This window comes from Macaca mulatta, chromosome 12 (genome assembly GCF_049350105.2).
Source record: "Macaca mulatta isolate MMU2019108-1 chromosome 12, T2T-MMU8v2.0, whole genome shotgun sequence".
Taxonomy (NCBI): Eukaryota; Metazoa; Chordata; class Mammalia; order Primates; family Cercopithecidae; genus Macaca; species Macaca mulatta.
Window position 1 is genome coordinate 17,292,778 of NC_133417.1, and position 13,580 is coordinate 17,306,357.

General features: G+C 46.0%; 1 protein-coding gene across 2 annotated transcripts in view; it reads right to left on the reverse strand.

Moving 5' to 3' along the window:
- Window positions 1-8,616: 8,616 nt before the first annotated feature.
- The window catches only part of EPB41L5 (erythrocyte membrane protein band 4.1 like 5), a 166,574-nt gene continuing 161,610 nt past the window's right edge, over window positions 8,617-13,580 (reverse strand). For both annotated transcript variants that reach the window (XM_015109912.3, XM_015109911.3), the window contains exon 25: window positions 8,617-10,167. In XM_015109912.3, coding sequence (XP_014965398.2) covers window positions 10,101-10,167 — 67 coding nt within the window. In that variant the 3' untranslated portion in view covers window positions 8,617-10,100. The remainder of the gene's footprint in view (window positions 10,168-13,580) is intronic.

Genomic DNA, 13,580 nt, shown 5'->3' on the forward strand with positions numbered 1-13,580 from the left:
AAAAAGACAGATGCAGAGTTCCAAGGCTAGCCCAAATCAACCAGGCCTGCCCAAGAAGCTATGCCCATGCTTCTGGCCTTGCCTGAGATAGACCATGGCAGACCCAGGTTCATATCCCGACTGTGACAAGCACCATCCATGTTGCCCCAGACAAGCAGCTTACCAATTGTCCCCACCTCCCCAAGTTCAGGTGGCTCATCTAGGTCTTTGTGATAACCACCTTCGTGGAGTGGCTGTGGCCACTGAAAGAGCTAACCTACATATCATAGTAGGCACAGTGCTGACACTCCAGCTACAGGAGGGGCCAACACAGTGCTTCTCCGGGAGCGCTCAGAAGCAGGAAGGAAGAACAGTTCCTGGGCCTTGGGCAGTGCACGGGTTGGCCAGGGTTTCCCCGAGGGTGGCAAGCCAGCGCCTGGGGATGTTTGAGATGGTTTTATGTGATACACAGATAAAACACTTTTCATTTTAGTAATTGTTTTTAAATGCATATTAGAAAAAATGTAAAGAGCCCATTAAAAGCTGCAATTTACATTTTAGGATGAGGCTAAGTGAAAGCAAGTTGATAAAATATAAAAATATGAACATGAAGTAACTAACACACACGTGGCAAAGATTGTGACAGTGATGAATAGTGTTGAAAGTCCCATGTCCCAGGAACCCTCTCAGTCCAGGGGAAACCAGGATGGTCGGTCACTTACGTGTGACTGCCTGATGTTTGAGAAGTGCTGAACTCAGGCATTGGAGTCAAACAGACCTGTTCAAATCCTGGTCCAGCATCCACTAGCAGCAAGGCTTGCTGGCACTTTGTAAGCACCTAACATGTTTTGATAAAGACTACCAAATGGGGAAACCTACATTAAGTTCCTAGTAGGAAACAAAGAGGAACACAGTGAGTGCTTAATCAGTTCAGCATTCATTTGACAAATATGTGAGCACCGACTGCATGGCAGACGGTGTGCTGGGTGCCCAGATGCTGCAATCAATGAGCTTATATGACTGAGGAAGACAGTTAAACAAGTAATGATTGCAAAAGGGGACAGGCTGATGTTGGGGTGCTCAGAGGGACGTCTGGGGAAGTGACATGTGACCTGACCCCAAACCAAGGACCCTAGAGGTAATACCTTGGAGAACCTAGTTCTTGGCAGAACGAGGAAAGGCCCAGTCAGGAGGGAGAGCCGTAGAACATGCCGTGGAAGCCACAGAGAGTCTGGGTTCTGTTTTCAAGGCAATGGGAAGCCACTGAGGAAGTTCAAGCAGAGGAGGATTATGGCCTATTTCTGGCTATAGATTTGAAACTGGATTGGGGACTGGCTGAATGCAGGGAGACCAATGGGAAAGTAACTGCAGTAGCTCAGGCCAGATGCTGACTTGCTCAAGGGATGTAGCTGCAGAGATAAGGAGATATTTCAGAGACAGACTTAGTGGGATTTGAAGACTGGTCAGACAGGGGAGGAGAAACAGACAGTTCGGATAGTTCACAGAGACAGGCCTCTGAGAAGCAGCAATTTTGGCAGGTGGAGGGGAGCGGGGCTTTGGCAGAAGACTTTTAAGTTTGGCTTAAGATATACTGAGTCTAAGGTGCTTTTGTGAAATCCAAATGGAACTAGGAGTGGGAATCCAGACAGAGATCTGGGTAACGGGGATTTTGGAGGCACCAGCACATGGATGGATTTGAAGCTTCAGGAACGTGGGAATGAAAACAGGTGGGACTGAGAATGAGGGTCCCTACCTTTGAAGGAACGGGCAGAAGAGGAAAGTCGGACAAAGGAGACCAAGTCGTGGTCAGACTGGCAGAGAAACCAGGAAAAGTTGGTGTTAAACCACATGTAGGAGGCTATTTTACCAAATAGTGCCCTGCCCTGTGCCCACCATTTGAACTCAGACACACCCGAGTGATTTTTTCTGGCCTGTAAAGTGCAAGCAACTGTGATGTGTGTCACTTGTAGGCAAAAATGTGACAAGCCCAAGTGTCATTCCTTGTCTGAGATCATAAATACACGTTAAGTCTCTTGGCATGGGTCTCTACGTGGCTTTGAGCAGAAAGCCCTCTTGTTACTTGCAATGGAAACGTGGCGTGAGTAATGAACTTCGGTGTAAGCAGAGCTGGCTCCGTGGATGTCTGGCACTGAGAAGCGTCCCGGGTTTGGTTTAATGCTCTGCTGTCACCATCTTGAAATCCTCAGTCATTTTTTAATAGGGCTCTGCATTTTCATTTTGCAGTAGGCCCTGCAAACGATGCTGTTGGCCCTTGTAAGCCACCGAGATTTTCTGGGTCGTGACTACAGTGTAATCTACCCTATCCTAGCCAATAAACCAAGAAGAGGGGTAGTTGAAAAGAGGACATCAGGTGCTGTCATGAGGCCGGGCCAAGAAGGCCTGACTACTGTGGCTGTACTCAGGACAGAGGGCAACCCATTCAGGAAGTGTGGCTGTGAGAGAGAGAACACGGAGGACACCAGAGGGAGCCGTGAGAAAGAGAACTTTCTCTTGCCCATCTTAAAGGGAGAAACATTTGGGAAGGTTTCAATTTTATAGGGAAACGGTGTTTAGGGAAGCATAGCATAAAGCTACTAGGAGACAGAAAGAAGGTCCACAGAGTAAGACCCCTTAGAAAGGAGATGGTGAGGGACCTGGGGTACGACTTGTGGAATGAGCACATCCGTTTGAACAGGGAGGGAGGAGGAAATGTGGGCGCAGACACAGGAAGGGCTGCTGAGAGTGCTCCCACCTGATGCTTTCTGCCTTCATCTGCAAGGCAGACATGAGGCCATTTGCTTAGAGTGTGAGGAGCCCCTGAGGAGGGACAGAGTGGAGACTGAGACAGCCGCCATGGAGCCCTGGAGTACAAACAGACCAGGCAACTGGGTCCTGGAGGTGAGGCGGACCCAAGAAATTGTGACCAGGAATCCGCTCTGTGGGTGCCTTCCCTCCTGCAGCTGAGGCCAGGCCCGCAGAGATGGTGGCTGGATCTCTCCAGTGATGGTGATTCGCCAGAAGGGTGGGAAGAAGACAAAGAAATGAAGACTGGCTAAAACAGACCACCACCACCACCATAAATAATGGCAAGAGCTCACACTCCAGACATTTGCTGGCACTTTTATAAGCACTCTGCAGTATTAACTCATTGAACTTCCCACACTGTGAGGAAGTACTAGAATCATCCCCATTTTACAAGGGTAAGGCAGAGGGATTGGTGGATGAGGTTCCAATAGGGTGTCGTGTGTTGTAATTCAGGACTAATTCATATAAAACGGCTGGCCTAAAAGTGTTGTGTGCTTTAATCTTTGAGGCAGAGAACTTTGTATGTTTCGAAGGCTTCACTGAACATGCATTTCTTGAGCGTCTATTACTCACCAACGCTAAGAGGCGTTGCCAGCTGCCCCGGACGGCTCCCTCTCTCTTTGCCCGCTCCATCCCAACCACTCCTTGGCCTGACATTCCCATCGTTAGTCCGCTGAGCAAGGCTTTCAACCTGAGAACCCCTGGGGGATCAATGAGTACGTGATTTTTTTTTTTTTTTTTTTTTTGAGACAGGGTCTCACTCCATTGCCCAGGCTTCAGTGCAGTGGATTACAGCTCACTGCAGCCTCGACCTCCTGGACTCAAGCGATCCTCCCAGCCTCTTGAGTAGCGGGGACTACAGGTGCTCACCAGCATGCCTGGCTAATTTTTGTTTTTGTTTTTTTGGTAGAGACAGGGTTTCACCATGTTGCCCAGGCTGGTCTCAAACTCCTGGGCTCAAGCAATCCACCCACCTTGGCCTCCCCAAAGTGCTGGAATTACAGGTGTGAGCCGCCATGCATGGCTGAGCACACGAAACTGCATGCAAAAATGCCATGCTTCCATATATGCAAGAGTTCCTAACCTGGAACAAGATTAACAATCAGCAGCAAACCAAGTGACAGTTTCCAGGGAGATGGTGCCGCTTCCCCGTGAGTACCTATGAATTCACCACCTAGATGGTACTCAGAGCTCTCAAGGGGACAGCACAAGGTAAGCGGAAAAATCATTCCAAGGTGAAGGGTATTGGCTACAACCCAGGCAAGAAGAAAGGCTATTTCAGTCCCTCAGGAACCCTGAAGGATGGCAGAAGCCCCCTCCAGATACATGTTATGGTTTTCTTCTCTTTCGGGAAGGCACTTCTGGAGCCATGAGGATTTGAACAGATTAACTTCCCCTGCAGAAATTCTGGATGCAGGTTGGAAAGGCCTTGGGGACATGGCAGATTCAGACTACTCTTTGCTGCAAGTCTAGTTTAGGGAGCCGAGACAAGCCGTGCTGAGAGAAAACTACCAAAAGAAGAGCAGTGAGACAATGTCCTGGACGCTCAGACTTGAATTTCCATCCCTAGCCGTGTGACCTAGGGCAAGTTCCTGTCCCTTTCATGACCTGTTTCCTCATCTACACACTGAGGGGCTGGGACTGGTCATCTTGAAAATCAATTCCTGCCCTAACATCATGGTTTGCTAGCTTGAGAGCATGTGCTGACTGTTGTCTGCCTGGTACACTTCAAGTCTGAAGGACACGCCAGCCTGGGCGGCAGAGGGTTCCCTGCTGTAGGGGAGGGGGCTGCTCTGCCACCCCGCTGGTCTCTCCTCAGGACGAGCCTGGGAATCTAAGAACAGTGGGCTGAATATCTGCTGGGACAAGGATGGGGCCAGAGACAGATCACTGACTCACCACCCTGCCACCAGACTAATGGTGAGTTCTTTTTCTTGGGCTTGACAATAACCTTAGTGACCTGAGGTCTGCACCCTCTTAGCCCCTCCAGGCCTTTCTTGGTGCTGGCCACGAAAACCCATTCTGGGTTTATTTTGTGGCTGTTTTGGTAGCCCAGTATCCACTCCCCTTCCTTCTGGGGAACCACAGCATGGCCAGGTGCCCTCTAAGGCAGCACCTGTGGAGACACCATCCACACTCCCTCCACCTCCACCTTCCTGTCTGTCCTTATCTTTCCAATGAGTTGTTTTCGCTCCTTATTGGTGGCTTTCATTACTTACTGCCAACAAATTCCTTTTAGAGGAGCTCCTGGGACAGGTGATTGAATCTGGGTTCCAGCCCCTCTCCATACATCTCCAAAGAGCAGAGAAAAGCTCCTTAGTTTTAATGGCCCATTGGGCCTCTCCCCCAGGCAGAAGACAGACGGAGAGGGAAAGAGAAGACCTCCAACCTTTCTCAGAAGCTTTGCCAACACCCATATGGTGCGGTATGACTCTGCCCAGCAGAAGTCCGGAAACCAACCCAGGTGGCACCGTTCCTCACTGGATGGTGCCGTGCAAACCTGGGAAGCCTGGGGACTGGTGGGGGCCAGAGGAAGGAGCAGTGAACACCTGCATACTCTCTACTACCCGCTGTGACACATACTTCATGTGCCGTTTCAGACAGAAAACCTGAGAGCCCAGATCCGATGCCCAAAGCTGTGTTGCTACTGCACCATGCTGCTCCTTGGAATGACCACTGTGCCTTCCAGGATATGCTGGGGATGACCAATGAGGTTTTCAACCTTTGAAAATGCCCCTACTCTCAAATTGACACCACAAACACTGAAATCAACCTAAAAATGGTGCGGCTGTGTCTGCTCGCTTCCTCAGGTTCCTACCAACAGTGGCTCTGCTCTAACAATTCTGTTGAAGTCAGCATGTAGGAATCACAGTTCCAAGAAACAGAAACAGCGTGCAAAAACATGAATGTCTCACGAGTTTTATTTGTATGGAGTTACATCTAGAGTTCTCATTTCAGTGTACAAACAGCTCAGTGCAGTGTTTCTAATACAAGTCATATAAAACTGGAACACACTAAATGAATAGTGCACTTGATAGAAAAATAAATTACACTTTAAATGCTACTGCAAAGTTTTACACATAAAAAAGGTAAACACAAAATAGTGAGACCCTCATAACCACCTATCATACCCAGATAAAGAGATAAAAGGGGCAAAGGGATCTGTGCTATAAAAAAAATCTCTGAAGAGGAGAAATCCTGACGAGTAACTGAATGATCATCTCAAGCCATGTGGTGACACAGGGACTCACAGATCCTGTCTCTCAGAACTGGGAAGGAACCACAGCTCTACCAATGCGTTAACACAGCCACGTTCAGCTCAGGGCAAATTTCTATAATTCACACAAATTTCCTCATCCTGACGCCTAATATGTAGGAAGAGTTTCCAACTTTCTTCTGACCACTGAAGAAGTACAGTGTTTAAATTTTTGAGAGGATAAAAAGGACAAATGAGGCCGGGCGCGGTGGCTCAAGCCTGTAATCCCAGCACTTTGGGAGGCCGAGGCGGGCGGATCACAAGGTCAGGAGATCGAGACCACGGTGAAACCCCGTCTCTACTAAAAATACAAAAAATTAGCCGGGCGCGGTGGCGGGCGCCTGTAGTCCCAGCTACTCAGGAGGCTGAGGCAGGAGAATGGCGTGAACCCAGGAGGCGGAGCTTGCAGTGAGCCGAGATCGCGCCACTGCACTCCAGCCTGGGCAACAGCGTGAGACTCCGTCTCAAAAAAAAAAAAAAAAGGACAAATGATACAGAAATGTGTATTCTTCTGTCTGCAGAAGACCCCAGGTTTCCAAGCAACCACGTGGCCAAGGGCATGATTAGTTAAAACTTGGTGGGAGCTCACAAAGACTCTCGGAGCTGAGACACCCACAACAGCACCTCGCTCAGCTGCCACCTGTGTAAATGAGGGTGCAATGTCCAGAAGTGTTGGCTGCCTCCAAGTGACAGGTAACACTGCAGACCCTATCTGGGCACCTGCCAGCCTCCAGTTCACGCAGCCACCTACCGCTCTAGAGTTTCACAGGAGCGGCCAGCAGCTTCGTAAAGGAGACTCTGCGGGAACACAGCTGCGCTCGAGCTGCTGCTGCTGTTGTGCTGTGCTGTGCTGCGCCAGCAGAGCTGAGTGGGACAGTATTGACCATCTCTGGTCCTTTACAGAACGAGACTGCTGACTCCTCTCAATGAAAAGACAAAAACTTTGCTTCTCAAGACTCTTAGAAAAATAGCAAGGATTTTTCTCTCTGTGACTGACAAATAATTCTGCTAGCAAGACTTCTGAAGGAATAATAGAGTTTTCATTCTGGGGCTTAGCTAAGAGAAGAGGTGCAAGTTTTAGCCAGAAGTGAGAAGCATAAAATAACAAGCAGTCCAGATCCAAGAACCCAAGAACAACTCAGGGCTTTCATCCTTAAATCTCCATAGGATATCTGATTGTACAAAGGCAAAGGCTAGAGACAAATGTTAGGAGACTATAAGAAATATTTTTAAAAGTTTTTTCTTAAAACAATGTATAAATGTTAAGGAAATAAGCACACAAGGAACTGAATCATTCCTCTGTTCAGCAGTGTCTCCTGAAAAGCAGGACTGAAATGACCGTGGCCTCCTGTGTGTCAAAAGGTGATGCTACTGACACGCCACAAATTAGGTCTCACTAAGTCTAGAGTTCTCAGGCAAAGTCTAGAGCAGATAACTGAAACCTTCACATCTTATTTTAAACCGCCCTGTCAACTCCCACTTCCCCTACCAGGGCTATGAAATGGACTGAGTTGAGGGTCCTCTCCTGTCTGCCCTCAGGGAGGCTGCCCCTTCTCCTCCCCGCCGTGCTCTGAGGCCCGCACACAGCAAACCCTCAGGAGTGCCCCCGGCTGCCCTTCTCCGACCTCAGCCCAGTCTCACCAGCCTGCTTCTCATCCACTATCATCTCCAACCTCTCTCTTTGCCAGCATCCTTGATGGGTTCACACATGCTTCTCTCTTCTCAAGAGACAGACATCTCCTCTTCCCTACCTGCCACATTCATAGACCTCCTCAGCCCTGCCTCTCCCCACCACACTGTTCTCGGGGGAGCGGAACAGGAAGAGTGGTTACAGCAGCTCTGGGCATGGCAGCAGCCGCAGCTACGACAGGAAACCAGTCCCTGACAGTTATCTCATCTGCTGGGGCCAATTCAGCATTCAAGTATTAACTTCTGTGGTTACCACTTTATGTCAGGGCATGAGACAAAATTTCCTCTTAACTTGAGATTCAAGTGAATTTTAACGAAGTCCCTATCAATATTCTAACTGTCAAGAATACAGGTATCCAAAGACATAAGGTCACAGAGTATGTCCAACTACCTAATTCCTAAATTTTACGAAGTTTAAAATGAGGATGTTGTCACCTCCTGAACCGGATGGGAAACTTAGGTCTTCCAAGCCATAATGCCTCAGCTGCTCTGTGGTGGCCTAGCAGCACAACTGTAATCCTGTAGGACATCTACGGTTGCCAAGACACTGAACATTTGATGCTCATTCCATCATGTCTTGGGTCAAGATCCTGGTTCTAGGTGTCACTTTCAGCTTTGAGAAAATATGTCCTATAATTAAGAACTGGCAAGAGCCCCACCAGTGAAACTCAGAAGCTTCGCATGGTGGCTAAGGGGAGGCAGCCAGCAAGAAGCGTTGACTTTCCTTCTGCAAAAGTGTTTTGTGCGAAAGTGGGTTCCAATCACTACAGCTCCCTGGGAAACGGTGCAGGATTAAAATTCCTGAGCTTTCCAGTCAGACACCAGGGTGTGTTTGCCTGGACACATGATTGTGTTATAAGGAGCCCAGGAAAGTCCAATCCATGAAGTTTTAAAGATGGTAAGACTGGATGTTTATTATGCTAAGCAGTACAAATTAGTGCTTAATTGTATACATATTGCAGGACAGAAAACTAGAAAGCAGATTCCAGGAGGTATGGCTTAAGATCGGTTCTCCGTAACAAGGGATTAACAACTTTACCAATATGGTTTCCACATCATCCTCCTTCCCCATGGCAACTGAGGTTTACCTTGTTCATTCGAAAATTATAAAGCTAAATAGTGCTATTTCTGGGTCTTAGAATTACAGATGGACACTGCTATACTTTATTTTTCTGTGTGGAGTATATATGAACATGCAGAATTTCTTTGTAGAGGCCCAAAGGGATGGGGAAATTCTAGAGATCTCTTTTAAACGAACACAGAATTCCTAGTGCAATGCAGGTTCTTTCAGTATGCTGTGTATAGCTTCACACACGGTAGGTATTTAAGAAACAACACCCTTTACCCTTGTTCCTAGTCCCTATTTTGGTCCTGGCGTATTTGTTTTGTTTCATTTTTTTTCTAGTTTGAAAGCTCTAAATTTATTCAGCTTATACTGAAAGGAAATGAAGTCTATGTCCAAATAGGAAGGAAGCAATGTGGAGTACTGCTGTGCCGCGCCTTCGAGAGCTGAGACTACAGCGGCCTGCATTCCCCACTGGACTCAGGGAGGAGTGCAGATGCCTGTGGTAAATGCCCCAGGGTCTCTTGAACAGTAACCCGCCCCACTGAAAAGTGACAGGATACGTGTGCAGTGCCTGTGAGTGCTTCCTGTGGAAAGGCAGGCTGAAAAAAATGACAGGATTTTATTTGATTTCTCTGTAGTTCTTCTCAGGGTTTATCTTGATGTAAACTTGAAATATTAAGATAGCCAGTACAATAAGAAATCAAAAGAATGGGAGATATTTAAAAACTCTCTATATTCTAAACTTCTCTTTAGTATTGTAATAATTGTAAAAAAAAAAAAAAAAAAAAAAAAAGTTGGCCCTAAGTCTGCCTTTATAATGTCCACATTAATTTCCTAAATTCTCGATTTCTAGTAAGTCAGGGAAAAGTGCAATTTCTCTAACAGGCAGCCAGATCAAGGATGCTCACCCTGACATTAGATGGAAATAGCTTTCAAAAGGCTGTTGACTACCAGAACCTGCCTTGTTATGAAGTTGTTATGAACAAATAGAACCGCTAGGTGGAGCCAAGAGTTTGAAGGAAACCCCAGAAAAAGACATTCCCTTGTTTCGGGAATTTTTAACATTTATAAAAGTATAGAAAGTTAAAGACCAAACACGCTCGTTTGGGCAGCTATGCGGTGTGATGAAACCTTTCCAGTTGGACGGAAAATACAGCTGTCTTTTTTACAGAGTTGAAGTCAAATCTACGTGGAGCTTTTTTTTACCTACAAGTAATGGACAAGCTCCTGAATCCAACATATTCTAGCTGAAATGGATCCCAGGACGGAATGCTGGACAGAACTGCGTGTTCCAGTTACAGGCCCTTAGAGCTCAGTGGTCAGTAAACACTTCTGCTTCAGGACAGCTTCTTCTGCCAAAGTGGGAGCAGAGCTGAAAGGAAGAGAGAACGGGTTACTCAGGGAACCCCTGGGGTTTGGGGGAGGACATTCATGTCTCCATTAGTGCCATATAGAGCATTCTGAGGGTACAGCAGATTACAGACCTAAGTCAATATGTAGTAACACCTAACCTGGCAACGCGATATTCTATAGAAGGGAAATTTCTGGATAAACACTGCTTATTTCATTTTGAAATAAAATACAAAGATAGCACAATTTTTCCCCTTCTTAACAAATATGCCAAACACACTTAACCATTTCTTAATGCGTCAGGGTTAGTATGAGTATCACGAGCAGTGCTGTGCTGAGCACAAGGCCAACACACTCAGGAGACAGCAAGGGAAGCAGGCTGCTCTCTGCCACTGCTTCTGGTTTTTTTGTGTGTGTGTGTGAGACAGGGTCTTGCTCCGTCACCCAGGTTAGAGAGTGCAGTGGCATGATCACAGCTCACTGCAGCCTCAACATGCCAGGCTCAAATGATCCTTCCACCTCAGCCTCCCAAAAGTAGAAGTAGCTGGGACTACAGGCCTGTGCCACCACACCCGGCTAATTTTTGTATTTTTTTGTAGAGATGGGGTTTCACCATGTTGCCCAGGATGGTCTCAAAACTCCTGGGCTCAAGCCATCTGCCCTCCTCAGCCTCCCAAAGTGCCACGATTACAGGCGTGAGCCACTGCACCCAGCCCTGTGTTTCTTTACATATTCCTAGATGGCTGTGTCTGTGTTCCTGCACCAGTTAATCTATTTTGTTAGAGCTGTGTGAAAAATAAAAAGACATGGGCTCTGCATGAAGGCTCACGAGTTTCTGCTATCAGTGAGCTTCATGAGTTTAAATGCAAGGACATAACGACATCTAATTTGGTTTCCTAAAAACTTAAAACGTGCTGGGTCCTAAGGAGGCTCACACCCGCAATCCCAGCACTTAGGGAGGCAGGAGAATCGACTGAGACCAGGAGTTTGGGACGAGTCTGGGCAACAAAGTGAGACGACGTATTTACAAATATATATATATGTAATTAGCCAGGTGCGGGTGGTATATGCCTATAGTCCCAGCTACTTCGGAAGCTGAGGCAGGAGGATTGTTTCAGCCCAGGAGCTGGAGGTTGCAGTCAGCTATGATCATGACACTGCACTCCAGCCCAGGTGATGGAGAGAGATACTGCCTCTAAAAAAGTTTAAAACGTAAAACGATATCAAGGTACATAATACAAAGGACATAATTTAAAATGTCGAAAGTGGTAACAAGATTTCTAAATGAAACAGCAGTCACCCGTACCATTCTATTCCCACTTCAAGGGACATCAACTGGTTCTTTTCCTGGTATTTTCCTTCACTTTTCTGTGCACCCGTTTCTCAAAGTGTGGTCTCTAGAATTTGCGAGAAATGCAAATTCTTAGACCCCACCTCAGATATACTGAATCAGACTATGAGGGTGGGGCCCAGCAGCCAATGTTTAAACAAACCTGCCTCCAGAGATTCTGCCTCACAACCCCCAGAGTTCTAACTGTTCTGGGTGATATGTTTACACAATGACTTCCTCCTATGGACTATGAACGCTTACTACCCTTCTTCCACCCTCTCCCCAGTCCCACAATCCTGCCTTCTCATCTTTTCAGCATAGCTATATGACCAATTTTGATCATGTTAAAATTCAGTGTTTGTTGTAATTATGTAAATATTTTCACAACTATCAGTATATTTCATGTTTTATACAACTTTTATTTTCCCTGGACTGAAAAACTGCCTCTTTTTGTTGTTGTTGTGATGGCTTAGTGGGTATTTGTTGTGGTTGTTGTTTTTTTAAGAAGCGAGGTCTCAACATGTTGCCCAAGCTGGTCTTGAATGCCTGGTCTTAAGCGATCTCCTTGCCTCAGCCTCCTGAGTACTCAGTTTTCTATACAAATCTCTCATCTATCCATAATCTCTCAGGTAAACCATGGACCTCTGCTCAGTACATTCAGACATATAATATAATTTTTTTAAAAAACTGGAGGGTGGGGAACCTGTGTTTTTCTTGGCAAAATCCTTTGTGCAACTCTATCTCTTCCTTTCTGAATCTGGACAGGATCCTTTCTAGACCCACTGGGCAGTTACCATCTTGGAACTTCCCTTCACCTTTCTCTGGGTAAATCCCTGCACCTCTCTACTGCTTCCTGGGTCCCATGACTTCTTTTTAGGATAAAAAAGAGGAACATATCTTCCAGTAGCTTCCTGAGGAAGGCTAGATAGAAAGTATATATTTTAGGAAAACTGTATGTCTAAAAATGTATTCTAATCTCACACTTCACTGATAGTTTGGGAAAACTCTAGGTGAGAAATTACTGCCCTCCAGGATTCAGAAAGCACACTACTCCATTATCTCCAGCTGTCAGTAAAGTCTGCTGCCATTCTGATTACCAATCCTTTGTACGTACTCTGTTTTTCCCCTTTGCTGGAGACTTACATCCTCTCTTCACTTTGACCTCCTAAAGATTCATGATGCTCCTTGGTGTAGTCTATTTTCATTCTCTGTGTTGGGTACTCAGTAGACCCCTTTAATCTAGAAACTCAAGTCCTCTGTTCTGAGAACGTCTGATTCTTTTCTTTGACAATTTCCTCCTTCCACTGACTGTTCTTTCTAGATCTTCTATGATTCATATATTGGACTTCCTAGGCCAATCCTCCAATTTTCTTTTCTCTCCCAGTTTTCATCTTTCTATTCTATACTTTTTGGGAGATTGTCTCAATTTTATCTTTATACACTCTCTGGATTTCATTTTTAATATAGTTAATAATTTCTAAAAATGCTTCCTTGTTTTCTTTTTTTTTTAGTTTCCTGTTACTGTTGCATGATTACAGTATCTTCTCTCTAAATTTAGATACTATCATTTTGTTACCTTTTCTTTTGTTATTTACGTTGCCTTTTTTTTCTACTTCTATTTGTCAAAATTCACATTGCCTTTATTTCCTTCTTTTTCAGTTTACCTGTTCTGGTCTTTCCTCACATATCTGACAATCGTTAGCTCTCTTTGTATTTAAAAGAAAAGCTCTGGAATGTCTCTGGGACCTGTGTATACATGGGCAAAACTCATCAACGAATGGGCTCCCTGGTGATTATCTGGCAGATTCCTGGCAATTTCATCAGAGGATCCACAAATGTATGTGCAGGCCTTTTTCTCTTTGGTTGGTTGGTTTCTCCAGAGAATAAGTCTGTTACTTTTTCAACTCAGACATTTATACTTAGCTAACACCATTCAGGAAACTGAGAAAAGAAGAAACGCTGGAAATTTCACCCTTCAGTGTGTGGACTTTGAGTTAGTCTTCCCGTGTTCAGTCTGGAGCCTTACTCCAAATGAAATTCCCAGATCCAGAGCCTCTCTGGCCTGGCTCCTCCCGAGGGAAAACTTCAGAATTATGCTAAAATGA